General features: G+C 50.9%; 2 protein-coding genes across 2 annotated transcripts in view; one reads left to right on the forward strand and one right to left on the reverse strand.

Annotated features, from left to right (window-relative positions):
- GLOD4 (glyoxalase domain containing 4) overlaps positions 1-27,146 on the forward strand; it is a 96,566-nt gene that overhangs the window by 67,649 nt on the left and 1,771 nt on the right. The window contains exons 2-9 of the mRNA XM_060259017.1: positions 12,241-12,364; positions 14,072-14,121; positions 16,797-16,917; positions 18,985-19,129; positions 20,251-20,387; positions 23,338-23,424; positions 24,158-24,271; positions 26,958-27,044. Coding sequence (XP_060115000.1) covers positions 12,275-12,364; positions 14,072-14,121; positions 16,797-16,917; positions 18,985-19,129; positions 20,251-20,387; positions 23,338-23,424; positions 24,158-24,271; positions 26,958-27,044 — 831 coding nt within the window. The 5' untranslated portion in view covers positions 12,241-12,274. The remainder of the gene's footprint in view (positions 1-12,240; positions 12,365-14,071; positions 14,122-16,796; positions 16,918-18,984; positions 19,130-20,250; positions 20,388-23,337; positions 23,425-24,157; positions 24,272-26,957; positions 27,045-27,146) is intronic.
- MRM3 (mitochondrial rRNA methyltransferase 3) lies at positions 1,130-10,762 on the reverse strand. Its single transcript, XM_060259016.1, has 4 exons — positions 10,406-10,762; positions 6,307-6,551; positions 4,917-5,084; positions 1,130-2,266 (listed from the first exon to the last, which is right to left on the reverse strand). The coding sequence occupies exons 1-4, from the start codon at positions 10,681-10,683 to the stop codon at positions 1,704-1,706; spliced, it is 1,254 nt and encodes a 417-aa protein (XP_060114999.1). The 5' UTR covers positions 10,684-10,762; the 3' UTR covers positions 1,130-1,703.

Raw genomic sequence — 27,146 nt, forward strand, 5'->3', positions numbered from 1 at the left:
CCCCGCCCCCCCCCCGTGCATGTGCTGCCACCTCCTGGTCCAACTAAGTTTTGCAACCCGGCTTGCCAACTAGAACCTACTGAAAACCTATAGAATTAAATACAGCTATCTGGTCAGCAAATGCTACTTTTAAGGATTACTAATGCGTTTAAAACAAAAGAGGGCAAAGTTTTCGGCGGCAGAGCAATCGCACTCGGGTTACTTTAAAAGTAAACTAACGTGTTTCTGGCCCACGGCCAACAGCTCGAATTTGGGAGGAAAAGCAGCCATGGTGTGGTCCAAGTTTGGCTTTAAAAGCGTACACACACAAACGCTCCCTAACGGAGACATGTCGAGAGCAGAAACTGCAGACTACTGGAGAACAAGCGGCTTCCCTCTCCCCCTATTCTAAACAGACTGACAGGCAAATCCGGAGATGATTTTGTTGTGCACATCTGGCTTCACACTGAACAGCCTGGCCCTTTTCAGTGGAAACAGATGGAAAGTACTGGGGAGGCACTCCTCTTGACTTAGGGAGTGCACGGGGATTTTTTTTAAAAAAGTACTCTGTGTGAAGGGACCAGCCCCAGGAGAAGAGGTGGAAATGCTTCGATACAGATTGCTTCGTCTGCAATGGAAGCAGCTGGCTAAACGCAGCCTAGCCGAGAGCGGGGACTAGAGCAGGGGTAGCCAAACTGTGGCTCGGGAGCCACATGTGGCTCTTTCACACATATTGTGCGGCTCTCAAAGCCCCCACGGCCCTGTCAGCTGGCCTGGAGAAGGCGATTGTCTCTTTAAATCACTTCTCCAAGCCAAGCCAGCTGGCAGCTTGGAGAATGCATTTAAAGCTGAAGTTGCTTTCTTTCCACCTCTCCCTCCCTCCCATCTTTTTGGCTTCCTTCCTTCCCGACTTGTGGCTCCGAGACATCTGACATTCATGTCTTGCGGCTCTCCGTCGTCTGATGTTTATTCTGTATGGCTCTTAGATGAAGCACGTTTGGCCACCCCTGGACTAGAGGGGCTCTCAACAGAAGGAAAAGGGCTACAGGACCCGACGACAGCTACCAACTTGCCTGCGTTTCACACGCAGGAGCTCTGCTCTGCGTCCTCAGCTGCGGGGTCACGGCACCAAGAATCTCGCACCAGCCACTGAATCACACATGAGGCCATTTATTTCACGTGTACGTTGGCCAAGGCTGCCCCGGGCATTCTGGCCTGTCTCTTGTGCCAGCCATGCGGGCAAGGTTGGAACAAACTTGCTTTTTAGGCACCCCCCTCCCCTCCGAAATCCAAACACTTGTAAACGGTAGAAGACCGGACTGCTCCATTGCAAGTGGGAGGAGTCCCTATTTTGGAAGGCTTCTCTCTGGAGAACTGTTCCCCCGCAGCTAGGAGAGGACTACGCTCAGCCTTCCTCCCTGCCGTGCTTACTACGTGCAGGGCCCTGGCGGAGAGGGCCTTGCAAAACAGCAACGCTCCGCTACTTGGATGGGTGGAGCACGAGATTCTACCCAGCTGTGCCTCACTGTCTCGGCAGGCGTTCCCCATCCCTGCAAGTCTCCTGCATGACTTTATCGTGAAGGACCACATTGAGCAAATGTCCAGCTCTGGGCTCTGCTCGTTTCCCTTCCCGAGCAGCGTTTGTTCTCTTTCCTAGGGCAGCAGAGTGAGTCACTCTAGCCAAAAGAGACGGGAGCGTAGCCTCCAAGGAAAACAAGGCTAAGCTACTCGCCCTGGAGGCGTCCTACGCTCTGCAGCCGTGGCCGATGCGCATGGCTTCCGGTGGTTTCCTCCCCTAGGCGCAGCTGCCTCTTGGCTTCGAAGAGCAGGATGCTGGCGGCCATGGCGGCGTTCAGGCTCTCCACGCCGGGCACCACGGGGATGACCAGCCGCCGCCCGCCCGTGCCGCCCGCCAGCTGCGTGGCTTCGGGGCTCACGCCGTGGGTCTCCCCCCCAATCACCAGCGCCACGGGGAGCTCCAGCCAGGGCTCGTGGTAATGCTGGACTCCCAAGGGGCCTGCCGCCTCATCGCAGTCCGCGTCGGGACCCCGCTGGGCCTGCGCCAGCCGCACTTTCTGCTCGTAGGGCCAGCTGGCCTTGGTGGGCACGGCGGGCTCCTCCTGGGCACGGAGGCTGGGCTCCCAGGTGCTGTCTGCCAAGTGCACGCACGTCTCGGGGAGCAGGTAGTTGGGGACCACCTCCCAGTCCAGGCTGGAGAGGATGGGGAGGCGGAAGTGAGCGCCCATCCCCGCCCGAAGCACTTTGGGCTCCCACACGTCCACGCAGCCTGGCGAGAGAGAGAAAGGAAGAAGAATTGCAGATTTATACCCTGCCCTTCTCTCTGAAAAAAACCCCGTGGCGCAGAGTGTTAAAGCTGCAGGACTGCAGTCCTAAGCTCTGCTCACGACCTGAGTTCGATCCCTGGCGGAAGCTGGGTTTTCAGGTAGCCGGCTCGAGGTTGACTCAGCCTTCTGAGGTCGGTAAAATGAGCACCCAGCTTGCTGGGGGGGGGGGGGGAGCGTAGATGACCGGGGAAGGCAATGGCAAAGCACCCTATAAAAAGTCTGCCGTGAAAATGTTGTGAAAGCAGCGTCACCCCAGAGTCAGAAACGACTGCTGCTTGCACAGGGGACCTCTCCTTTCCTTTTCCTTCTCTCTGAATCAGACTCAGAGCGGCTCACAATCTCCTTTACCTTCCTCCCCCACGACAGACATCCTGTGAGGTGGGTGGGGCTGAGAGGGCTCTCACAGCAGCTGCCCTTTCAAGGAAATCTCCTGCCAGAGCTATGGCTAACCCAAGGCCATTCCAGCAGCTGCAAGTGGAGGAGGGGGGAATCAAACCCGGTTCTCCCAGGTAAGAGTCCACACACTTAACCACTACACCAAACTAGCTCTCAGAGACAAGAGAGAGAGAGAAGGGAAAGGGCAGGGCTAGGGATAAACAGAAGGGCCAGCATAAGAGCATCTAGCGCCTAGGCAAGGCTAACTTCCGGTGGCCCCCCCCCCGCACTGATAACATCATCGAGTCACATGGGGGGCACCCTCAGAAGGCCAGCACCCTAGGCAGTCACCTCGTTTGCCATGTGGCAGGGCCTGCCCTGATAAGCAGCAGAGATCAGGAACAGTGTTCCCTCTAAGCCAGGGGTGGCCAAACTTGCTTAACGTAAGAGCCACATAGAATAAATTTCAGATGTTTGAGAGCCGCAAGACAGGGAGGGAAGGAAATGGAGGAGAGGTGGAAAGAAAACAACTTTTAACTTTAAATTGATTTTCCAAGCTGCCGGCTGGCTTGGAGAAGTGATTTTAAAGAGAGACATGCCTTCTCCGAGCTGGCCAGCGGGGCAGTGGAGTCTTCAAGAGCCACACAATATGTGTGAAAGAGCCACATGTGGCTCCCGAGCCACAGTTGGGCCAACCCTGCTCTAAGCTGAGTTAGTGTGAGCTAGTTCACAGACGTGTAGCCTCCAGCTCACACATTTTGGTCTTAGCTCAGGAAGGACGACCCCAGAGCACACTAATTGATGCAGCAGCTCACAAAAGAGAATTTTTGCTCACCAGACTGCAGCTTAGAGGGAACGTTGCTCAGGAGCCAGGGAGACCACTGCTTTCCACTGTCTGCATTCCAGGTGGGAAAGCTGGTCCCTTCCCCAGCTCCACGGGGGTAGGGGGGCCCGGCTGGCTTCCTCATCAACAGCAGGTAAATGCTGCAGCCACCTCTCCATGGGGTGGGGGGTTTTGAGGCTGCCTGCCACTCTTCAAGGAGGCTGCCTTTCCAGTCGCTTCGGGAGGGGAAGGAGTGTGGTGGCGGAAGGGCCGCGCCAAGTGGTTTGTGCTGCTTGCTGGCTCGCAACCGCCTGCCATCCTTTGAGCCGGGTAGCGTTTCTGGGGCAGGAGCAAGTTCTTGCTGAACTCAGCAACCTTTTGCCTTCCTCCTGACTCAACTCATCTGGGCACGGGTGCGCCATTCCAAAGGACCACAGGTTTAGGCATGCATGCAGCTCGACACACAGGAAAACGGGACCCAAGTGGCCTTGAAATGTGTTACCCCAACTCACGCCAGCCAATATGGGCATGGGGTGGGGGGTAGAAGGGCACCTTGGCAGGCAGCCTTGGGTCTTCTCGGCTCCCGGCAGCGCAATCCCTGTACCATCTCTGTGGCTCTTCTTTGGACAATGCTCCTATTGATTGCCCCCTCTTCAGCGGAATTTTCCACCTAGAAGGGCCCCCCACACCTACCCACCTTTGCCTTAAAATAGAAGAATTGCGGATTTATACCCCGCCCTTCTCTCTGAATCAGAGACTCAGAGCGGCTTACAATCTCCTTTTTCTTCCTCCCCCACAACAGACACCCTGTGAGGTGGGTGGGGCTGAGAGAGCTCTCTCAGAAGCTGCCCTTTCAAGGACAGAGCCTCAGAGCGGTTACAATCTCCTCTACCTCCCCCCCCCCACCCCCACAACAGACACCCTGTGAAGTGGGTGGGGCTGAGAGAGCTCACAGCAGCTGCCCTTTCAAGGACAGCTCTGCGAGAGCTATAGCTGACCCAAGGCCATTCCAGCAGCTGCAAGTGGAGGAGAGGGGGAATCAAACCTGGTTCTCCCAGATAAGAGTCCGCACATTTAACCCCTACACCAAACTGGCTCTTAAGAGGGGGACTCCTAAAAAAAGAACTGTTCTTGGTTTGGGGGAGGGTCCAGGGAATAAAAGCAGGGTCATGAGCAATGTACCCTCTAAGCTGCAGAGTCTTGTGAGCAAAAATTCTACGTTGTGAGCTGCTGCCATTAAAGTCATGGGCTACTGCATCAATGATTGTGCTCTGGGGTCATCCTTCCTGAGCGAAGACAAAAAGGCGTGAGCTGGAGGCTAGACATCTGTGAGCTAGCTCAAGCTCACTCAGCTTCGAGGGAACACTGGCCATGAGCCCACCCCGCCTGCGTACCTTTGAGCAGCAAGACTCTCTCGCAGCCTGCCCCAGCTGCGGACCTCAGGATGGTCCCCAGGTTGCCCGGGTCGCGGATGTTGTCGCAGATCAGAGACAAGGGCAGCCGGTGCTCCTGCGGAACCTTGGGGTAAGTCATCTTGGCGTGATCCGGTCTGGAAAAGATGCCTGTGGGCAAAAAGAGGCAGACGGTAGGGAAAGGCAGGGGCCTGATCACGAGCAAAGCTCAGGGGCAAAGGGAGCATCACACCCCATGGACTGTGGGGGAGGGGAAGCATGAGATCTTAGCTAGAAGGGCAAAAACCAAGGCTTTTTTTGTAGCAGGAGCTCCTTTGCATATTAGGCCACACGCCCCTGATGGAGCCAATCCTCCAAGAGCCTACAGGGCTCTTAGTACAGGGCCTACTGTAAGCTCCAGGAGGACTGGCTACGTCAGGGGTGTTTGGCCTCACATGCAAAGGAGTTCCTGCTACAAAAAAAAAAGCCCTGGCAAAAACGCAACATGTTTTGAGTAAAGGGCAAAGATTGCCTGTCCTGGATAGCCCAGGCTAGCCTGATCTCATCAGATGTCAGAAGCTAAGCGGGGTCGGCCCCAGCTGGTATTTGGATGGGAGACCTCCAAGGAATACCAGGAGCGGGAGGCAGAGGCAGGCAATGGCAAAGCACCTCTGAACATCTCTTGCTTTGAAAACCCCACAGTGAAAAAAGGGAGGGGGAGGGGAAGGGCTGGCAAGGCAGTCCAGAGCAGAGGGGGACATTTAGATGGGGAGGAGCTTTGTCTTTTCTCAGACTCCTTAAGCCCCTGCTATCACAGCTTGTCTTAAGCCGAGGGAGCAGAAGTTGGATGGTACGCATTGTTTTTTTCAGCAAATACAATTCATCTGTTGCCTGTGCATCTTAGTTTGATTACTCCGCCCTCCCCCACAGGCTCATAGCAGTGTACAAGGGTCTCCCCCCCCCCTTTCATTTTATCACAACAACAGACTGTGAAGCAGGATAATGGTGCTGGGCCCATTTTAAAGCAATCGGAAGAGTCACAGCAAGTTCTCCTTGCAAGGAAAAGCAAAGCGTCCCACTGGAACTGGCCTAAGGCCTCTCCCTCTGCCCGTTCCTACTGCAGATTCAAGAATCCGAAGCCGCCACTGAAACTGATGGCGAAACAAGACCCGGCTGGAAAAGGTTTACGAGCCTCTTGGAAGAGCGTTATCTTTGGCTTCGCTGCTGGAGGCCATCAAGTCTGAACTCCTTGTTAAAAAGGGAGCGAGACCACAGATTTCTCAACCGGGCTCCTGCCCTGGGGACGCTCCTCAGAAGCGGTTCCCCTCAGCGATGACTCAGGCTGGCTCGGGGAGCCTGGTGAAAGGCGGATTGGGCTCGGGAAGCAACTTACCGATCACCCCCTGGGGGGTGATGACGTCAGACCAGGTCTTGATGTCTTCAACCCGGACCTTGACGAGGCTGGCGCGTTTTAGCTGGGCTGTCGGCAGCTCCTGCAGGTGCTCCACGAAGCTGAAGAAGAGCGTCTGGGGGACGGCGCCGGCAGCCAGAGCGTCGGTGATGAGGCGTCGGCCCTCCAGCAAGATCTTCCCGTGCCTCTCCCGGAACGACCTGGACTTGGCAATGGTCACCACTTTGCTGTGGGGAAACGGGTCAGAGTTGCCAAGCGAATCAGCCCGGGTGCCTTTTCAGGAGCCGGAAACCCGCATGGACCGGCCCTGGTAGTTTGCTGCCAAAACCAGGACTAGAGAATTCAACAGAGCGCCCCTGGCCAGACACGATTCTTTCTAGCCCCAGGATAGCTTCGGTCTTTTGACGCTTCACCCCCCTAATGAAATCGAAGCCCAAGTATTGTGGTGTCCCTCTTCCTTGCCCTTCTCCGCTCTCATGATTTAGACCAGTGTTTCCCAGCCTGCAGGTAGGGACCTAAAAGTAGGTTACAGGCCAACTCTCCCTATTGCCCGCTCCCGCCCCTGGCATCCTTCTCCTTCCTTCCACTTGCCAACTTCTCACATTCTCATCTCCCCCTTCCTCTTTGTGACAATAATGGAGGGGAAGCTGGCCAGGAAACTAGTAAAGGTAGTTCCCTGTGTAAGCACCAGTTGTTTCCACCTGGGGTGACGTTGCTTTCACAACATTTTCACGGCAGACTTTTTAGAAGAAGAAGAAGAAGAAGATATTGGATTTATATCCCGCCCTCCACTCCGAAGAGTCTCAGAGCGGCTCACAATCTCCTTTACCTTCCTCCCCCACAACAGACACCCTGTGAGGTGGGTGGGGCTGAGAGGGCTCTCACAGCAGCTGCCCTTTCAAGGACAACCTCTGCCAGAGCTATGGCTGACCCAAGGCCATGCTAGCAGGTGCAAGTGGAGGAGTGGGGAATCAACCCCGGTTCTCCCAGATAAGAGTCCGCACACTTAACCACTACACCAAACTGGCTTTTTACAGCGTGGTTTGCCATTGCCTTCCCCAGTCCTCTACACTTCCCCCCCAGCAAGCTGGGTACTCATTTTACCCACCTCGGAGGGATGGAAGGCTGAGTCAACCTCGAGCTGGCTACCTGAAAACCCAGCTTCCGCAGGGGATCGAACTCAGTTCGTGAGCAGAGCTTAGGACTGCAGTACTGCAGCTTTAACACTCTGCGCCACAGGGCTCTTTGAGGAAACTAGTCACTACATGGGAATAGCTTTTAAAAAAGAGGGAGAAAGGAGGTGGGAGCTGTTCAGCGCACCATGGCGAAAAGCAGAGGATAGAAAGAAGCAGACCTCATTTTGGGCAAGAGCTCATAGGAGCAGAGCTCTGGAACCTCGACATTTTATTGTCCTCTTTCTTTCTTAAAACTCCCCCCCCCCCGAATAAAAAAAAAAACTTGTTTCTGGGCTCCATTGTTCAAACCCCTTGTAAGAATTCTGCTGAACTGTGAGATCTGACAAACTTTCCAATATTTCCCCCCACAAAAAAAAAAATGGGAATAGCCAAAACACACAAAGCGGACGGATGGGAATCTTCCACATGTCGCTGTGGCCACCTAGGAGAAAGTAATTTAAAAAGTATGACAGGAGTGAGGTTTGATTATGACAATTCTAATTCAAGAAGCATTTTTAGATGCCGAGCTGATATAATTTTGTGCACCTTCCGGTGATGTCAGGGGTGTGTGGCAAATGAGTTACATAAGAGAAGCCATGTTGGATCAGGCCAATGGCCCATCTAGTCCAATACTCAGTGTCACACAGTGGCCAAAAAAACCCCCAGGTGCCATCAGACAGTCCACCAGTGGGTCTAGAAGCCCTCCCACTGTGCCCCCCAAACCCAAGCACCAAGAATACAGAGCATCATTGCCCCAGACAGAGAGTTCCAACAATACGCTGTGGCTAATAGCTGCTGATGGACCTCTGCTCGTGTAAGAAGCCATGTTGGATGAGGCCAATGGCCCATCCAGTCCAACACCCTGCGTCACACAGTGGCCAGAATACCAGGTGCCATCAGGAGGTTTATCAGTGGGGCCAGGACACTAGAAGTCCTCACACTGTTATCCCTCCCAAGCACCAAGAATACAGAGCATCACTGCCCCAGACAGAAAGTCCCAACAATACACTGTGGCTAATAGCCTCTGATGGACCTCTGCTCGTATAAGAACATAAGAGAAGCCATGTTGGATCAGGCCAATGGCCCATCCAGTCCAACACCCTGCGTCACACAGTGGCCAGAATACCAGGTGCCATCAGGAGGTCTATCAGTGGGGCCAGGACACTAGAAGTCCTCACACTGTTATCCCTCCCAAGCACCAAGAATACAGAGCATCACTTGCCCTAGACAGAGAGTTCCAACAATACCCTGTGGCTAATAGCCACTGATGGATCTCTGCTCCATATGTTGATCCAATCCCCTCTTGAAGCTGTCTATGCTTGTAGCCGCCACCACCTCCTGTGGCAGTGAATTCCATGCGTGAATCACCCTTTGGGTGAAGAAGTACATGTGCTAATGAGCTCCAGCAGCTCTTTTTCTACAAAACGACCCCTGGAAAGAGGAGCATGTGTGGGGGGAGTTCCGTCTTGGGGCTACTCCTTCAGCGGCCCAATCTCTTGTCCAGCCCCTGTAGTGCCTCACTGCCCTCCCACTGCTGGGAGAGATGTAGCCCCCCAGGTTCCTTGCCGCCCTCAACCCAGCCTCCACCCCACCCCAAGCACATCCCTCTCAAACTCCAGCCTTGACTCAGCTGGGCAGGAGAGGAGATGAGCTCCCACACCACATGTCTGGGGTTCACAGTAGAGGCGATGGCAGAATATCTGGTTGGGCCCTGCAGAACGTGGAATGCCAGACTAGAGAGGTGCCGAGGTCATGGTCTGCCCAGCGCCCCCATAAACTTTGGGCTGATTCTGGAGAGGTCACCATACAAAGTAAATCTGGAATTGTGGGTCGCCATACTGAGAAGGTTTGGAATTGCTGATTGAGACTGTAGGCCTCCTTGGGACACAGCCCTTCATGCCAGGGGTGGCCAACGGTAGCTCTCCGGATGTTTTTTTGCCTACAACTCCCATCAGCCCCAGCCAGCATGGCCAATGGCTGGGGCTGATGGGAGTTGTAGGCAAAAAAAACATCTGGGGAGCTACCATTGGCCACCCCTGCTTTATGCTGATGGCCCCAGAAGAACAACGAACACCTGCTTCCTATAGCAAGAATGCATTTTTTCTGTTCAAAGAAAAAGCTTGCCAAGAGAGAGGACACGTCCCTGACCTTAGCCCCAAACAACTGAGTTCCTATAGAGAAAATGCCTGCTTCCAAGGGTGGACCCTATGGATGATACCAGGGGTAGCCATACTTAATGTAAGAGCCAATGTCAGATGCTTAAGAGCCACAAGACATGAACATCAGATGTTGGAAGGGAGGGGAGGGAGATAGATGGGAGATGGAGGAAGAGGTGGAAAGAAAGCAACTGTAACTTTAGATGCATTCTCCAAGCTGCCAGCTTACTTGGGTAAGTGATTTAAAGAAACAAACGCCATCTCCAAGCCGGCCAGCACACACTTTGAGAGCCATACAATGTGTGTGAAAGAGTCGCAGCTGATTTGTGGGCCCTGTAAATGGCACGGGAGGGGCAGCGGCTGCTCTTGGGTGCCCGTCTCATCCGATTTAAATTGCACAGAAGAGGGGCAGCCTGGGGGTGAGACCCCCCCACAAAAAAAAACTGCCAGGGGGCCAGGCCCCGTGGACCGCTGGTTAGCTACAGGCCTGGCTGCAAATACGGATGCCAAATTCCAGACGGGACCTGGAGATTTCCCAGAATTACAATCGGACCCCCCTCAGGCGACATTCCTAAATCTCCAGGAATTTTCCAACCTAAAGTTGGCAACCCTACTCCACAGCCTTCAGTCCCTCGTCCTGCGGGGGGGGGGGAGCAGCAAGGTCACGTGGCTGGAAACCCTCCCCCCCACGCTGCCTTTCCAGGCGGGCAGCCTCTCAGACTACATTTCCCAGGAGGCCTTGCGCCTTACCCCAGCCTCTTGTCGCCGGGCCCGGCCCGCTCGTAGCGCAGCTCCACCTCTTTCGGCGGCTCCTTCGCCGGGGCTTCCCGCTCCCGGGTGGAGGCCGCCGGGGGCTTCTTGTGCGGCTGGGCCCGAGGCGCGGCCTCTTTGGTCTCCGCGCCGGGAGGGAGCACGCGGACGGGTTTTCTTCGCAGCGCCCGGACTCCTCGCACCAGGCCGGCTCCCCGCGACGGCGGCCTCGGCAGTAAGAAGGAGAGCCGCGCGGCTCGCCTCACGAGGGACGCCATCTTGCTCGAGGGCAGAGCGGAAGGGGCGCCGGCTTCGACGCTTCCGGTCTGACGCGACCGGCGTTGCTAAGAGGAATGGCGCCCCGTTTCCGGGCGCCGCCATCTTGGTTGCAGGCAAAGGAAGGGAAAGCGGCGTAGGGGTTATTTGCGTCACGTGGTGTGCGTTGCTAATAGCGACGACCGCTCATAAACCCCCGCGACCTTTTCCACCAGAGCCGCCGCGGGTCGGCGGCACCGGGACTCCGGCGGAATAAAAAGAGTCGCGCTGCAATCCGCTCTTTTGATTTCCCCGCTTGTCTCGCTTGTTAGTGCTTCGGGTCCCACAAGCCTTTGCTGCAGCCCGCCTAAAACACCTTTTCAAGCGATCCTGTGGGAGGAGCAGAACAAAGCAGGAGGCCAGGGGCACCTTTGAGACCCACGGATGCTTTATATTGGCATACTCAAATAAGGGATATCGGCTGCTTTTCATCTATTTGACCCACTTTCATTTTATGTATTCTTGTTTTCTAATGGCAGACTGGAATGTTTATATTGTATAGATTGATGCTGAGAAGTTGATTGGATGGACTACAACTGTGATATACACAGTCCCTCGGGGAGGGACGGAGGCTCAGTGGTAGAGCATCTGCTTGGTAAGCAGAAGGTCCCAGGTTCAATCCCCGGCATCTCCAACTAAAAAGGGTCCAGGCAAATAGGTGTGAAAAACCTCAGCTGGAGACCCTGGAGAGCCGCTGCCAGTCTGAGAAGACAATACTGACTTTGATGGACCGAGGGTCTGATTCAGTAGAAGGCAGCTTCATATGTTCATATACATGTCCTTTTGTGATTCACTAGATTTGCAGAAACACCACCTGGCAGGGAATTTTATTGCCTTTTATGGCTATCCAGACCAAATGGCCAAGCCACACTGTTTTATGTGACCATGTGATCAGTTAGTTTGCCTTAATCAACAAACTGCTTGTGTTTCAGCTCACAATACCTGATCCCCTCCTCTGATGAAGTGCGCTTAGAGAGCACACGAAAGCTTATGCGCTAAATAAAACTTGGTTGGTCTTAAAGCTGCAGCTTGACTCCTGTTTTATTCAGAATGTAAGCTTTCGTAGGCATGCAGACTTCTCCAGACGAGCGTACAGTGGGCTGAAACACATGGAGTTGGTGGATTAAGAGTGTAAACTGATACAATTCATTACACTGTTTTGCCATCTGATCCTTTTTATCAGTTTACACTCTTAACCCACCAACCCCATGTGTTTCAGCCCACTGTAGCCCATCCCCTCGTCTGAAGAAGTGTGCTTTTGGCACACGAAAGCTGACGTTCTGAATAAAACTTTGTTGGTCTTAAAAGGTGCCGCTTGGCTCCAACTTTGTCCCACCGAGAGTGGAACTGCCTGTGGCGCTTCTCGAGCTTCCTCCGCCACCTCCCTTCAAAACCTCCAGCCAGGCAGCAACGTCGCTCCGCCAGGACTTCACCATAGAGCCCCCTGGGTAGAGCGTCTACCTGAGAGACGGGTTCCCGTCTCGTGGGTGACGTCATTGCTCCGCGCCAGAGGGAGGGAGAGCCCACGAGTGGGGGCCGATCCGTAGGCTTCACATGGGGTCCCGGCGAGCGCTGCATTTCGTGTTCAAAGTCGCCGACCGAGCCCAGACCGCCCGCTTCTACCGGGAGGTGTTGGGCATGCGCGTAAGTGAGGGGAGAAGTTGGCAAGCGGACAGTAAAGGATAAACAAAGCAGGAGTCAAGTGGCGCCTTTAAGACCAACCCATTTTTATTTAGAACGTAAGCTTTCGTGTGCTCTTAAGCACACTTCATCAGACATGACTCCTGCTTTGTTCAACTGCTTCAGACCAACACGGCTGCCCACTTGGATCTAGTAAAGGATAAACTAAGTTGGTCTTAAAGGTGCAATCGACTCCTATTTTGTTCTACTGCTTCAGACCAACACGGCTGCCTGTTTGGATCTATCTAGTAAAAAGGATGAATGACAGTGAAGGATGAGTGCCTGGCTACGGCTGCCTCCAGGGGCCAGTCTTGGCTGCTCGCTTGCAAGGCGACCTGATCTATGATACCTGAATAGATAGTATCTATCAATGTTCCTTCTAAGCCGCAGAGGCTTGTGAGCAAAAATTCTAGTTTGTGAGCTACTGGCATGAAAGTTGTGAGCTGCTGCATGAATTCGTGTGCTCTGGGGTCACCCTTCCTGAGTTAAGACAAAAATGTGTGAGCTGGAGGGTCAACATTTTTGAGCTAGCTCACACAGCTTAGCGGGAACACTGGTATCCATCCATCTGAAATGCTGGCTTTCACCATGACCGACCTCACAAGTTGTGTTCTCTCTAAGCTGAGTTGGTGTGAGCTAGCTCACAGATTTTTTTTAGCCTTTGGCTCACGTATTTTTGTCTCAGCTCAGGAAAAATGCCCCTAGAGCAAACTAATTTATGCAGTAGCCCGCTTTAGTGCCAGGAGCTCACAAAATAGAATTTTTGCTCGCAAGACTCCACAGCTTAGAGGGAACATTGGTTGGGAGCTGGTTTGGGGGGAATCAGAATGCTCTGAGGCGAGGTGGGACTTATCAGTCTATTCACAATGTTAAGAAGTTTAAATTATACATGCTAAGCTTTTAAAAAATGATCACAGGGAAAAACAAGATTCATTGCAGCGGTTTATATTTGCAGTGCAATACTGCCCTCTGCAGTTCACTGTTGCTGATCTGTTGTGATTTTTCTGGAATGTTCATCACAATTCTGGTGCTTCAAATGCTCGTGTGTCGACAGTAAAATTGCAGCATAAATGAAGGGAAAGGAGAGTTTAGATGAGGAGAGGAGGAGAAAACTGCTCTGGGTATCCTTTAGGGGTAAAGGTGAGATATAAATGAAGTAAATCAACATGAGGTTTCAAATAATTACAGGGAAAGGAAGAACAATATTCATTGCAGCTGCTCATATTTGCAGTGCAATTCGGTGCCTATTTTCTCACGAGTAAGCCCTGCTGGCTTCAGGGGGCCTTTTGGCTCCGGGAGTATAAGTAGACTCTCAGACTTTGCGGATGGGGAGGGAAGGTTGATGGGAAAGACGGTAGCAATAATAGAAGAAACAGCAATGAAAATATGTAGCATTTTTACATAGCACTTTAGAATGTTCAGAATGCTTTATATATGTTCTCTTTTATTGTGCTCTTTACAACTCCCCTGTAAGGTAGGGCATTGTTATTATCCATTTATTGCCAACGGAGGCTGAAGCTGAGCGCAGTTTGTCTGAGGCTGCAGAGGGAGTTTCTGGCAGAAGTAAGACTTGACCAGAGGCTTGACGTATAAATTGTCTGCTGCTCTGTGCTGGAGTATATGGTTCCGCTGCGCTGAATCTTGATTGGCTACCTCTGCTTGCACCTCTAGGTTCTAAGACATGAAGAATTTGAAGAAGGCTGCAAAGCTACCTGTAACGGGTGCGTTGACTTTCTCATTGATTCTAAGCATTGCTTATGTTTTTAGAGGAAAATATCACGGCTTTTTAATTATTGGAGCCGGTAATGTTCTTCTGTTGATTCATTCATTTCCCTGTTACCAGTGCTCTTCCAGTGAATGCAGGCTGGTTTTCAGGGAATCGGAATGGTGGGATTTATCAGACTATTCACAGTGTTGAGAAGTTTAGGTTGTACATGCAAAGCTTTAAAAAAAATGATCACAGGGAAGGGAAGAACAGAATTCATTGCAGCTGTTCATATTTGCAGTGCAATTCTGCCCTCTGCTGTTGGTGATTTGTTGTGATTTTTCTGGAATGCTCATCAGCATTCTGGTGCTTCAGATGCTCCTGTGTCAGCAGTAAAGTTGCAGCATAAGTGAAGGAAGGGAAAGGGGAGTTTAGATGAGAAGAAAGGAGGAGAATATTTGTGTTTTCAGTAAGAAGGACGGACTGGAACACAGTGCTGGATACTGGAATGCAATCCTGTACTGAGTTATTGCAGTCTAACCATTTGCTTTTAAGAAGCTTAGTCTGGAGTAACTCTGCATAGGATGGCATTGTTAAGACCTGGTTCACGCATGTAGGGAAAAGAGATGTTAGAGACCTGAGCTGGCAGAAAACTGGCACTGAAAGCAAAGTAAAGAGAAGTGTTCTCTGTGCTGATAGATTCCAGTAGGCAGCCGTGTTGGTCTGAAGCAGTTGAACAAAGCAGCAGACAAGTTCACCTTTAAGACTGACTAAGTTTTATTCAGAATGTAAGCTTTCGTATGCCCTTAAGCAGACTTCATCAGACAAAATGGGAATGGCAAGCAGCAATTCATAATATAAGTGGGCAGTGAGTTGGTATGTAGAATCATGGGTATGTAGAATCATGGGAAAGGTTTAGCAGATTAAAAGAATCACAAATAGGGATCTGTGTTTGTTAGTGTTAGAACAAAGCAGGGCTGAAACAACACTGGAGGGTGATAAAAAGCAGACTGCTGTTGTAGGTGTGAAGTGCCATAAATCTAGGTAACATTCTGGCTTTGTTAGTTTAAGTAGAGGGCATGGTTTCTCAAGAGGTTATAACATCCATTATAGTTTGCCATTAGAAAAAAAAAGAAAGACATTAAAATACAGTGGAGAAAAAACTTATTTTAATGTCTTTCTTTTTTTCTAATGGCAAACTATAATGGATGTTATAACCTCTTGAGAAACCATGCCGTCTATTTAAAGTAACGAAGCCAGAATGTTATCTAGACTTACGGCACTTCGCACCTACAACAGCAGTCTGCTTTTTATCACCCTCCAGTGTTGTTTCAGCCGTGCTTTGTTCTAACACTAACAAACAAAGGTCCTGTTTGTGATTCTTTTAATCCGCTAAAAACATTCCCATGATTCCACATACCAACTCACTGCCCACTTATATTAAGAACATAAGAGAAGCCATGTTGGATCAGGCCAACGGCCCATCAAGTCCAACCCTCTGTGTCACACAGTGGCAAAAAATGTTATATACACACATACACTGTGGCTAATAGCCACTGATGGACCTGTGCTCCATATTTTTATCTAAACCCCTCTTGAAGGTGGCCATACTTGTGGCCGCCACCACCTCCTGTGGCAGTGAATTCCACATGTTAATCACCCTTTGGGTGAAGAAGTACTTCCTTTTATCCGTTTTAACCTGTCTGCTCAGCAATTTCATCGAATGCCCACGAGTTCTTGTATTGTGAGAAAGGGAGAAAAGTACTTCTTTCTCTACTTTCTCCATTCCATGCATTATCTTGTAAACCTCTATCATGTCACCCCGCAGTCGACGTTTCTCCAGGCTAAAGAGTCCCAAGCGTTTCAACCTTTCTTCATAGGGAAAGTGCTCCAGCCCTTTAAGAACTGCTGCTTGCCATTCTCATTTTGTCTGATGAAGTCTGCTTAAGAGCATACGAAAGCTTACATTTTGAATAAAACATAGTTGGTCTTAAAGGTGAACTTGTCTGGTGCTTTGTTCTCTGTGCTGTGCCTGCAGGAAGTTTTTTATCTGTGAAAACAGGCAGAGATGGAATCCACTTCCAGCTGCTTGAAGGAATGTGGTCCTTTCCACCGCTTTGCGGCTCTTCCAATTCACCCTCCTACAGGTATCAACCAGGTCTAAGAGAACACTGAGCCAGAAGTCTAAGCAGGTTGAAGGTGCTACGTTTAACCTGTCAATTGGACAGTTCTTTTGTCTTTTGGACCAGTCAAATGCTCACATATTAAATGGTTGACTTCGTCAGAGCACAATAAATGCCTCTGCTGATTACAAAAATGTGCTGTTGTAAACTGTTTGTGTGAAACAATAAATTAATTTTTAAGTGAGTTATAGCTTTTAACTATAGGAATGAACCAAACTTTTCTGTCTTTCACCCAGGAATATCAAAATTATCATTTTAAAAAGGGATATAGATACAAAGCAATACAGTAGTGTGTAGGGAGCTGGCTGCCAGTAAGGGATCCCATTGTGAGTGTGAAAGCTGCCAAATACACAGTGGAATATTTGACTAGTCAGTTGGACAAGATGCCTGCCAACTTTAGTTAAAGATTGTGGCATTGAGGTTTGGGGGATCCGGAGGAAGGTAGCTGTAGCTGGCTGATTGTCAGGTTTCTGACATGTATACAAATAAAAGGCACATGTGTTTCTAGTCCCTATGATGGCAAATGGAGCAAAACCATGGTGGGGTACGGTCCAGAAGACGAGCACTTTGTGGCGGAGTTAACCTACAACTATGGAGTCGGAGACTATCGTCTTGGCAACGATTTTCTGGTAGGTGTTGCTTTCTGAGATTACCCGGAAGTTTGGAGGCATGTCCCTTAGAATCCACGCTTATCCCTAAAAATCATGTGCTCTTGTCTAGACCTCCGAGTTTCTTTTCAGCGGATGTATTTATAGCTATTTATGACCCACAGTTTCTAGACCAAGGATGGCTAAACTTGCTTAACGTAAGAGCCACGTAGAGCAGGCATCATGTTTGAGAGCTGCAAGACATGAACGTCAAATGTTTGAGAGCCATAAGACAGGAAGGAAGGAAAATAGCTTTGGGCGGGGGGGAACAACTTGAAATGCATTCTCCAAACTACCAGCTGGCTTGGCTTTGAGAAGCGATTTAAAGAGGCTACAAATTGGCTGACGGGGTGGTGGGGGCTTCAAGAGCCACACAATTTGTGTGAAAGGGCCACCTTTATTTATTTATTTACGTTATATTTATATCCTGCCCATTCTCTACAGACTCAAGGCGGCTAACAGCATAAAATAGTAAACAAAAACAATATTAAAACAACCAGATAAATGACAATGGTGCTACTTCAGGAAGATCATGTAATACCTTCTTTCTCACGCACACAGATGAACATAGAAACATATGAAGCTGCCTTATACCGAATTAGACCCTCGGTCCATCAAAGTCAGTATTGTTGACTCAGACTGGCAGCGGCTCTCCTTGGTCTCAAGCTGAGCTTTTTCACACCTATTTGCCTGGAGCCTTTTTAGATGGAGATGCTGGGGATTGAACCTGGGACTTTCTGCTTACCAAGCAGATGCTCTACCACTGAGCCACCGTCCCTCCCATCAACTAGATCCTAGGCAGTTAGCAATAAAAGCGCTATGGATCCAGGTGTGGTGGCAGCCTTTTCCCATTAGATGTTATATGCCATTCGAAACAGTTCAGTCTTGCAGGCCCTGTGGAACTGCGATAAATCCCGCAGGGCCCTGATGGCTTCCGGAAGGGTGTTCCAAAATATTGGGGCCGCCACCAAGAAGGCTCTTGCTCTGGTGGAGTTGAGCCTAGCCTCCCTTAGCCCAGGGACAGCCAGAAGATTTTGAGAGCTTGATCACAGTGTTCTCCAGGGAACGTGGGGCAAGGCGGTCCCGCAAATAGGTAGGTCCTAGGCCATATAGGGCTTTGAAAGTTAATACCAGGATCTTGAAATGGATTCGGTATGCAACAGGCAGCCAGTGGTTCCTGAGCCACAGTTTGGCCACTCCTGTTCTAGACCAAGGCGGTTGTGGCAACTTACAAATAATGGAAGATTTCACAATGAAGATAAGGGACAAATATATTAACATTAACAGGACAAATGGGGGGCGGGAAACAATTTTAAATGGTAGCAAGTATGTAGAAGGAGATTCTGCATAAAGGGCTCCGTTTAAAACACACACACATGCAAGCTGTGTGTGATAACTTGGGCAACTGCAGGGAGGAGGAAGAGTCTTCACCTGGCACAAAAATCTTTAAAAGATTCACTGTCAGGTGAGCAGAAAAGAGGAAGGTGTTTCAGAGACAGGTGCCACCGCCGAAAAGGTCCTGCTTTTTGTGACCGCCTCGCGTCTAAAAGAGGAGGGAGGATGACCAGGGCCTTCAAAGAAGACCTTCGCTGCTGGGCACATTGGCATAGAAATAGTTCACTGTCTTTTCGGCTGAGTTCTGGGGCACCCCAAAGATAGATTAGGGCAGGCGTGGCCGAACTGGCTCGGGAGCCACATGTGGCTCTTTCACATATTGTGTGGCTCTTTAGCAAGTTTGGCCACCCCTGGATTGGGGGTTCCCCAATGAGAAGATCACACATAAGACAAACCAGCTTCCCAGAAACAGAGATTGCCCACTGCTGTTCTCCTACAGCGAGCAACCTTAGCAGGAAGAGTCAAATGTGTGCTCGGTCGCGTTCACAGATTACTTTGAACAAGGATAATGCCAGAAATCCAAATGGAGAGCACCTTGCCTAGCGTACGTCCCAGAATCATGAGGCTTAAGCAACAGGCAAATTACAGGGTGAGGCTCCAAGCAGTTGCCTGCCACTGACCTCCCTGTTATTTTGTGTTTTCGGGCTGTGCCAGGGGATGACCGTTGTGTCCCACCAAGCAGTGAGCAATGCCAAGAACCTGGAGTGGCCCCTCCAGGAGATCTCAGGAGGCGTTTATCTAGTGGAAGCTCCCGGAGGCTACAAATTCTACCTGGAAGACAGGCAGTCGCCGAAGCCAGGTGAGGGGCCTGGGGTTTGTTCCTCTGGCAGCAGGATCCTGCAGCTGCAGTGCCCGGTCTGCTCTGGACGATTCCCCTGTAGCATGCTGTAGTTTGGATTGCAACGAGTTCACCCGTGGGTATGGTGAGAGGGAGTTGATGTGGGTAATGGCCGAGGACCCGCCTACCTTAGAGACCGTCTCTCTCCACATGTCCCCCAGAGGGTACTTAGACCTGGAACGCAAAACTTACTAACGATCCCTGGGCCGAGGGAGGCGAGACTGAGAACAACCAGAAAAAGAGCTTTCTCAATCGCTGTCCCCCATTGGTGGAACCAACTGCCTCCTTGCGGGACCCTGCCCAGTTCTGCAAGACGCGCATGATGGTATGGTTTCAGCTGGCTTTTAACTGAAACTGCCACGATATTAGATCTAAATGGATGTCTAAGAACACTGAATGCCGCCTGTAACAAAATAGAAATGAGCACCAAATTGTTTCAACTTTTTTCATTTTTAATTTGTTCTGTTGTGACTTTATTGTGTATCGTGAGCCACCCTGAGCCTGCTTCGGCGGGGAGGGTGGGATATAAATCGAATAAACTAAACTAAGAACCCTCAGAGGGAGGGATCAGACACTGCTCTTCTTGATACCCTTTTGGAGGCGGGAGGGATAAGACTGAGATGGTTTCAGCAGTTGGTGGCTCTCGTGGACTTCCAGATGAGGGAGACGACCCTTCTTCAGAGAGCTAGTTTGGTGTAGTGGTTAAGTGCACGGACTCTTATCTGGGAGAACTGGGTTTGATTCCCCACTCCTCCACTTGCACCTACTGGAATGGCCTTGGGTCAGCCATAGCTCTTGTAGGAGTTGTCCTTGAAAGAGCAGCTTCTGTGAGAGCCCTCTCAGCCCCACCCACTTCACAGGGTGTCTGTTGTGGGGGAGGAAGGGAAAGGAGATTGTGGGCCGGCCTGAGACTCTGTTCTTGAAAAGGCAGCTGCTGTGAGAACCCTCTCAGCCCCACCCACCTCACAGGGTGTCTGTTGTGGGGGAGGAAGGGAAAGGAGATTGTGACCGCTCTGAGATTGAGTATAGGGCGGGCTATAAATCCAGTATCATCATCACCTCCTTTTTGCGTGTTCTTCTAGATCCAGTGCTGAAGGTCACTTTAGCCGTCTCTAGCCTTCCAAGGTCCGTGGCCTTCTGGTCCAAGCTGCTGGGCATGAAGATCTACCAGAAGGATGAGCCCCGGCAACGAGTTCTGCTCGGCTACGCGGAGGACCAGGTGGGTGCAGGTCACCCCTCATCTCTTTGCTTGCTTGACGGCCGCTTTCAAGACTGAGACGGTTTCTCGTATGGTTTCCTCGTGTTGTTCTTCCCTGCGAAGCTGCCTCAAGCAGGTCTCTGGACAGGCTCCATGTTAAATCATAAAGGAATGGGCTCCAGAGAGGCGGTGGCAGAGCATTTGCCTTGCATGCTCGGTCTGGTTCACAAAATCTCCTTGCAGTCCCCAACCCTAAGGAGGCCAGACTGATGACAGCTAGAGCCAGAGCCTTCTCTGTAGTGGCTCCATGCTGGTGGAACGAGTTGCCGGAAGAGGTCAGGGCCCTGCGAGAGCTCATACAGTTCCGCAGGGCCTGTAAGACGGCACTCTTCCGCCAGGCATTTGAAAACTACACTGCTGGCCGCTACAGTTCTAGGCAACATGTGAGCCACCCCTTACAATCTGCTGTACAGCAGCTGCGGAGAGGACAGTTTTAAGATCCACTTGACAGAGGTTTATAAATTTGAAAACTTAAGATCATAGCACCAAAACACTTTATGTGTTTTATGTGTTATACTATTCCGTCTTATGGTTTTAATATCGCACCATTATGCCTACTTGTGCATACGCGTGTCTACGTAAGCCGCCCTGAGCCCGCCTCGGCGGGGGGCGGGGGGGATATAAATGGAGTAAAATGAAATAAAAATAAATGCAGAGATGATCCAGCGCATCCAAGTTGAAAGGATCAGAGCCACGGTCTTACAAAAGCACCTGCCTGTGAGATCGTGGAGAGCGGCTGCCAGTCTGAGTAGACGATACTGACCTTGATGGACCAGGGGCCTGTGATTCAATAGAACAGGGGTGGCCAACGGTAGTCCCATGCTGGCTGGGACTGATGGGAGTTGTAGGCAAAAATACATCTGGAGAACTACCGTTGGCCACCCCTGCAACAGAAGGAAGCAAAAAAAAAAAGGTGGGGGGGGGCCTTCCAGTGTGTAAAACCAATGAAAAAATCACTGGGGGAAATAAAGCCGTTCAGTAAAGCATTCAGATTTTCAAAAATTGCATCAAAAGCATTCATATGCAAACCTCATAGGCGGCTCAGGGCAAGAGCCAGGCGCAACAATGGCGATTAAAGAATGTAACAGCAGAGAATCACAAAGGCAAAAGCCAGTCCACCGTAGGAGGCAGCTTTTATGCATTTAGGTGGCTACCACCTGGGGAAATGGCCTGATCCCATGCTCATACCGTTCTATGAACGGGTAAAGCAGAATTTGACACTGGTTGTTGTAGATCTTCCGGGCTGCATGGCTGTGATTTGATGACAGGTCTCGCAATGCCCAAGACCGCGGCCACGCAGCCCAGAAAATCAACAACTCATGAACGCCAATTGCGAAAGCCTTCGACGACGCAGAATTGAACGCAATTAGGGAGTGCTGTCTGAAGTGCCAGCTGGAATTAATGGTGGTTTGGAGACGTCCAGAGCAGCACTGGTCAAGCACTCCATGCCTTTCTGCCTGTTTGTGTGTGTTAAGGGTCTGACAGAATTGCTCCAGAGTTGAGACATCAGAGCGCAGCAGCTCTCCTTTCATTCTGGGGAGAGAGAGACTCTGTTTGCAAAGGTCATAATTTAGTTTAGTTTATTTGTGATTTATATCCCGCCCTTCCCACCAGGTGGCTCAGGGCGGCTTACAGCATATAAAATCTAACATAAAAATATAAACATTTAAACAGTTTACACAGTTTACACAGTTAAAACATTAAAAACATACAGCAGTCTTATAAAAGCTACACTCAGTTTCAAGTTTCAAGTGCCGATTAGTTGTAAGCCAGCCGGAAGAGGACTGTCTTACAGGCCCTGCGGAATTGAGCAAGATCCCGCAGGGCCCTTACCTCTTCCGGCAGCTGGTTCCACCAGGAAGGGGCCATTACGGAGAAGGCCCTATCCCTAGTAGATTTCAAACGGGCTTCCTTTGGCCCGGGGACAACGAGGAGGTTTTGAGTTCCTGATCTCAGCACTCTCTGGTTAAAGTTAAAGGTAGTCCCCTGTGCAAGCACCAATCGTTTCCAACTCTGGGGTGACGTCGCATGATGACGTTTTCACGGCAGACTTTTTTTTTACGAGGTGGTTTGCCCTTGCCTTCCCCAGTCATCTACGCTTTCCGCCCAGCAAGCTGGGGACTCATTTTACCGACCTCGGAAGGAAGGAAGGCTGAGTCAACCTTGAGCCGGCTACCTGAACCCAGCTTCCGCCAGGATCGACCTCAGGGCACGAGCAGAGAGCTCAGACTGCAGTACTGCAGCTTTATACTGGAGTGATTAACAGCAACACTTTGAGAAGCACAGTCGGTGTATCCATTAAGACTCCCTGGATAAAAGGACCCATGAATCCATGTTTGCTAATCACCCTCAAACGGACCCCACTGACTCACCAGCGTATTAGATTCCCAGGCAACTCGGGTTATGAACCCCAGCCTTCTTTTTTGCCCCACCCCCGTTCACCCCGCTTGGAGGAGTTGATTCTTTCCGACTTGCTGGTGTCCCTTTAAAAACACACCCAATGCAAAAGAGTTGGGAGCCGGCCCTCTTTTCCTTCGCCAAGCCCTTTTGCAGAGTCGATGGATGTAACCCAAATGAAAGTCAAGGAGACGGATTTCCATCCGCTGTTTGTGGAAGTCCGATCGCTGCAGGCTCGTGTCGCTTTGCCCATCCCGGCTGTCTCCTGTTAGCTGCCCTGAGGCTGCTTCGGTGGGGAGGCCGGTATAGCAGGGGTGGCCAACGGTAGCTCTCCAGATGTTTTTTTTTGCCTACAACTCCCATTGGCCCCAGACATTGGCCATGCTGGCCGGGGCTGATGGGAGTTGTAGGGGGAAAAAATCTGAAGAGCTACCATTGGCCACCCCTGCGGTATAGAAATCTAATAAACTAAACTAAACTCCTGTTCTGTTGGGTTTTTTTTCTCCTCTGCCAGTGCAAACTGGAGCTGCAGGGCATTGGCCAAGCTGTGGATCACGGCACGGCCTTTGGACGGATTGCCTTCTCTTGCCCAAAGGAGCAGGTAAGCCCTCCCCTCGCCTGCCGGGGGCTTCTGTCCAAAGGGTTACTTGGAAGGGCTCCTGGAGCTGCATCATTCCCTCTTCTGTTTGGGGACAAGAGGGCAGCATCCGAGCAGCCTTCCAGTTTGGTGTAGTGGTTAAGTGTGCGGACTCTTATATGGGAGAACCAGGTTTGATTCCCCACTCCTCCACTTGCAGCTGCTGGAACGGCCCTGGGTCAGCCATGGCTTTCACAAGAGTTGTCCTTGAAAGTGCAGCTGCTGTGAGAGCCCTCTCAGCCCCACCCACCTCACAGGGTGTCTGTTGTGGGGAGAAGATAAAGGCGATTGTAAGCCGCTCTGAGTCTCTGATTCAGAGAGAAGGGCGGGGTATAAATCTGCAGTCTTCTTCTTCCTGTTTTGCCTTCTCCCCTGGTAAGGAGCATCTGAAGTATGCAGTGACCCTCCCAGAATCCCCAAGGGATTCCAGGGGTGGTGAAAGGTCAGAAGGTGTTTTCCTGTGAGCAGGCCTCCATTGGCTTCCCTGCTGGGTGTTCTCCTTCTGCCACGAGGGTCTTCTAGTCTCATTTTTACCCTCCAAGGGGCTTTGGGCTAGCCGTTGCCACCTCTTTATCTTCACAACAACCCTACGAGGTAGGAGAGGCTGAGTTTGTTTGCCCAAGGCCTCCAGCACTTGAATGTATTCAAACCCGGGTTTCCCCCAGTTCCTGACCTGCTTGTTCTGTTTGTTCCCAAGCTTCTGAATATTGAAGCCTTGATGAAAAAGGAGAACCAGAAGATTCTGACGCCTTTCGTGAGCCTGGAGACCCCCGGAAAAGCCACTGTCCAAGTGGTCATCTTGGCAGACCCTGTGAGTGCCCTCGGGGATGGAGGAGAGCATCTCAGTGGCCCTTTAGGTGTCAAATGGCAGGGGAGCCCCACGGAATCAGGCCCAGGGGCCATCTTGGCCACAGTTCTGTCTGCAAAGTGGGCCCACCGGATCTCCGAGGAAAGTCCACAGGGGGTGCGTTCAGACGTACCATTAGTGGCGACACAGCTCCGTCTCGCTGACGGATTAAATGTGTTCGTTCAGACATCCACATCTGGCAATCGAGCGTCATCCGGGGTCATCCCAGCTTGCTGCACCTCAATGCCGCATTAATCTGACAGCGCAGAAAGTCCGGCCCTTTTTAAAAAAAGCGGCACAAGATCGGCTTTTTCCTGTTTGGGCAGCTCATGCGCGATACCGCCCCTTGGAATGTCTACCACCCCTCCCACCTTTTTTTTTTTGCCCCAGCAGACATGCGCATTGCCAGATCATCCGGGAATCTGAGGTGACGCTTCTGCTTCTCCAGTCAACACAGGATCGGAAGGGTGGGGGGAAACGTTATCCCACTATTCAGAACAGGGAAAAAAACCTTTTTTTTCAATGTGCAGGATTTCCAGATATCATTGTCACTGCCAATTTCTAGAAAAGCAATTCCTGGCAGTTCCGTGGTTTGAATCAGCAACGTTAATTCCGGAAACTTTCCCCCCTCCCCCCCGCCTCTGAAGCAACGTTTGATTTCCCACCTCCAAACAGTTGGGCACATGTTCAATGGACCCCCCCTCCCAGAAATCACCACCTGATCACGCATGCTCCAAGAAAAGAGCGTGATAGTATTGGATGTCTGATCGCTCAACAACAGAATGAGTCACATTCTTGGATGCTCGTCTGATAGGCCCTGCATCGAATCAATATTCAGCGGTTCAAATTTGAGCGCTACACTCCGGCTTTTAATGGTACGTCTGACTGCACCCAGGGAATAGTGAGGGGAATGCCTGTTATCCCCCAGGACTGGCATTTTGGAGAGATTCTGCCCATGAAGGTTCCACTCAGTTATTCTCTTTCAAAAAAAAAAATTAAACTTTTAAAAACGATATACAACAAGTGCAGTCAAATATTCACAAAATACTTCACCTTTTAAATCCCCCCCTGCCCCCAGTCAAAAACCTATAACAAACACATCTATACCGTTATCCTAGGATCAGATTCAGACTGGCGAAGTTCAAGGGGTAGACGCCACAAGACAATGGGATCAAAATAAAAAGCTGCAAAATAAGCTCTCTACATACTGACGAGTTCAAAAGAGCTCAGCTTATAGAATGCACGGAATGCACAGGGTGAACTAACTTCCAGTCTGGTGTAGTGGTTAAGTGTGTGGACTCTTATCTGGGAGAACCGAGTTTGATTCCCCGCTCCTCCGCTTGCATCTGCTGGAATGGCCTTGGGTGAGCCATAGCTCTCGCAGAGCTGTCCTTAAAAGGGCAGCTTCTGGGAAAGCTCTCTCAGCCCCACCTACCACACAGGGTGTTTGTTGTGGGGGGGGGGGAGATAAAGGAGATTGTGAGCCGCTTTGAGACTCAGAATGGGGGGCAGAATATAAAGCCAATGTCTTCGTCTTCTTCCCAGAAAGGGAAGGGAGGAAAACAAACAAAACCCATATACACAATAAAGCCGAAATGCAATAGTGAAGGAACGTCACTGCTTTGTTATCATGGCTAATAGCCGTTGATCAATTATTCTATCCTCCTTGGGGGTTTTTCCTAACCTTTTTTGCAGAACCGTCCAAAGTACTGGCTGGTGCACTGGCCACAAAGTTCCACGCTTTAAAAATGATTTACTAGGTCATCTTGTTTGTAGAATTGCACAGTGATGCCATTAAACAGGTTGCTGTTGATTCCCCTCCCCCAGTAGCTTGGAGGCATTTCACACACACACCTGCAATTGCCCTTAAAATAAGGTCAAGGTGGACTGTCCTTGAGCCTCTTCTTTTCCTCTCTGTGGGATGCCAGCCCCCTCCACTACAGACAGTGCTTTCCCCCCACTGTCTCATTCTAGATTGTAACTTCTTTGGAGCAAGGGGTGTACAATACCCTTAAAGCACCTCTCGCACCTGAGGCTGGGCTGCTCATATCCCTGTCCAGGGGTTGGTTTGTAGAAAAATAGGTGGTGGAGCTCATCCAGGGATTGTTATGCAGCTGCACCTGCTGTTCAGTGGACAAGGTGGGAAGGAGGAGGTGGAACCCTCAGAAAGGTTCAGGAGCTGAGCTCCTGCTGAATCCGAGGCCCACCTGTAACAACACAAAACCTAATGTGGTGTCTTGGGTGTGTGTGTGTTTGTGGCTACCGTGGGATCAGTTTGGTGAGCCAGTATGGTGTCGTGGTTAAGCATGTGGACTCTTATCTGGAAGAACGGGGTTTGATTCCCCACTCCTCCACTTGCTCCTGCTGGAATGGCCTTGGGTCAGCCATAGCTCTGGCAGAGGTTGTCCTTGAAAGGGCAGCTGCTGTGAGAGCCCTCGCAGCCCCACCCACCTCACAGGGTGTCTGTTGTGGGGGGAGAAGATATAGGAGATTGTAAGCCACTCTGAGTCTCTGATTCAGACAGAAGGGCGGGCTATAAATCTGCAATTCTTCTTCTGTGTTAGTCTGGAATGCTGTTTGTGCTGCGCAGGGGTTGCGACTACCTGGCAAGTAACTTCTTTTCTCTCCATTCTCCTTTAATGCATTTTAGGATGGCCACGAAATCTGCTTTGTTGGGGATGAAGGCTTCCGGGAGCTTTCCAAGGTGGACCCGAACGGTGGGAAGCTCTTAGACGAGGTGAGTCGGTCTTTTTCTGCTCACCGGAGATGTGCCTTGGCTTCCCTGAAGCCACCTTGAAAGAGTTTTGGTTTCCTTGAGAGGACAGGAATTATAAGGGTT

Source organism: Heteronotia binoei, chromosome 18 (assembly GCF_032191835.1).
Source record: "Heteronotia binoei isolate CCM8104 ecotype False Entrance Well chromosome 18, APGP_CSIRO_Hbin_v1, whole genome shotgun sequence".
Lineage (NCBI taxonomy): Eukaryota > Metazoa > Chordata > Lepidosauria > Squamata > Gekkonidae > Heteronotia > Heteronotia binoei.

What these genes read in the sequence shown, in the direction of transcription:
- MRM3 (XM_060259016.1), bottom strand. Translation starts at nt 10,683, where the DNA reads ATGGCGTCCCTCGTGAGGCGAGCCGCGCGGCTCTCCTTCTTACTGCCG. An exon ending in CACCCCCCAGGGGGTGATCG is followed by an intron (nt 5,085 to 6,306) that starts GTAAGTTGCTTC and finishes TTTTGCCCACAG; the next exon opens with GCATCTTTTCCAGACCGGAT. An exon ending in GAGAGTCTTGCTGCTCAAAG is followed by an intron (nt 2,267 to 4,916) that starts GTACGCAGGCGG and finishes CTCTCTCGCCAG; the next exon opens with GCTGCGTGGACGTGTGGGAG.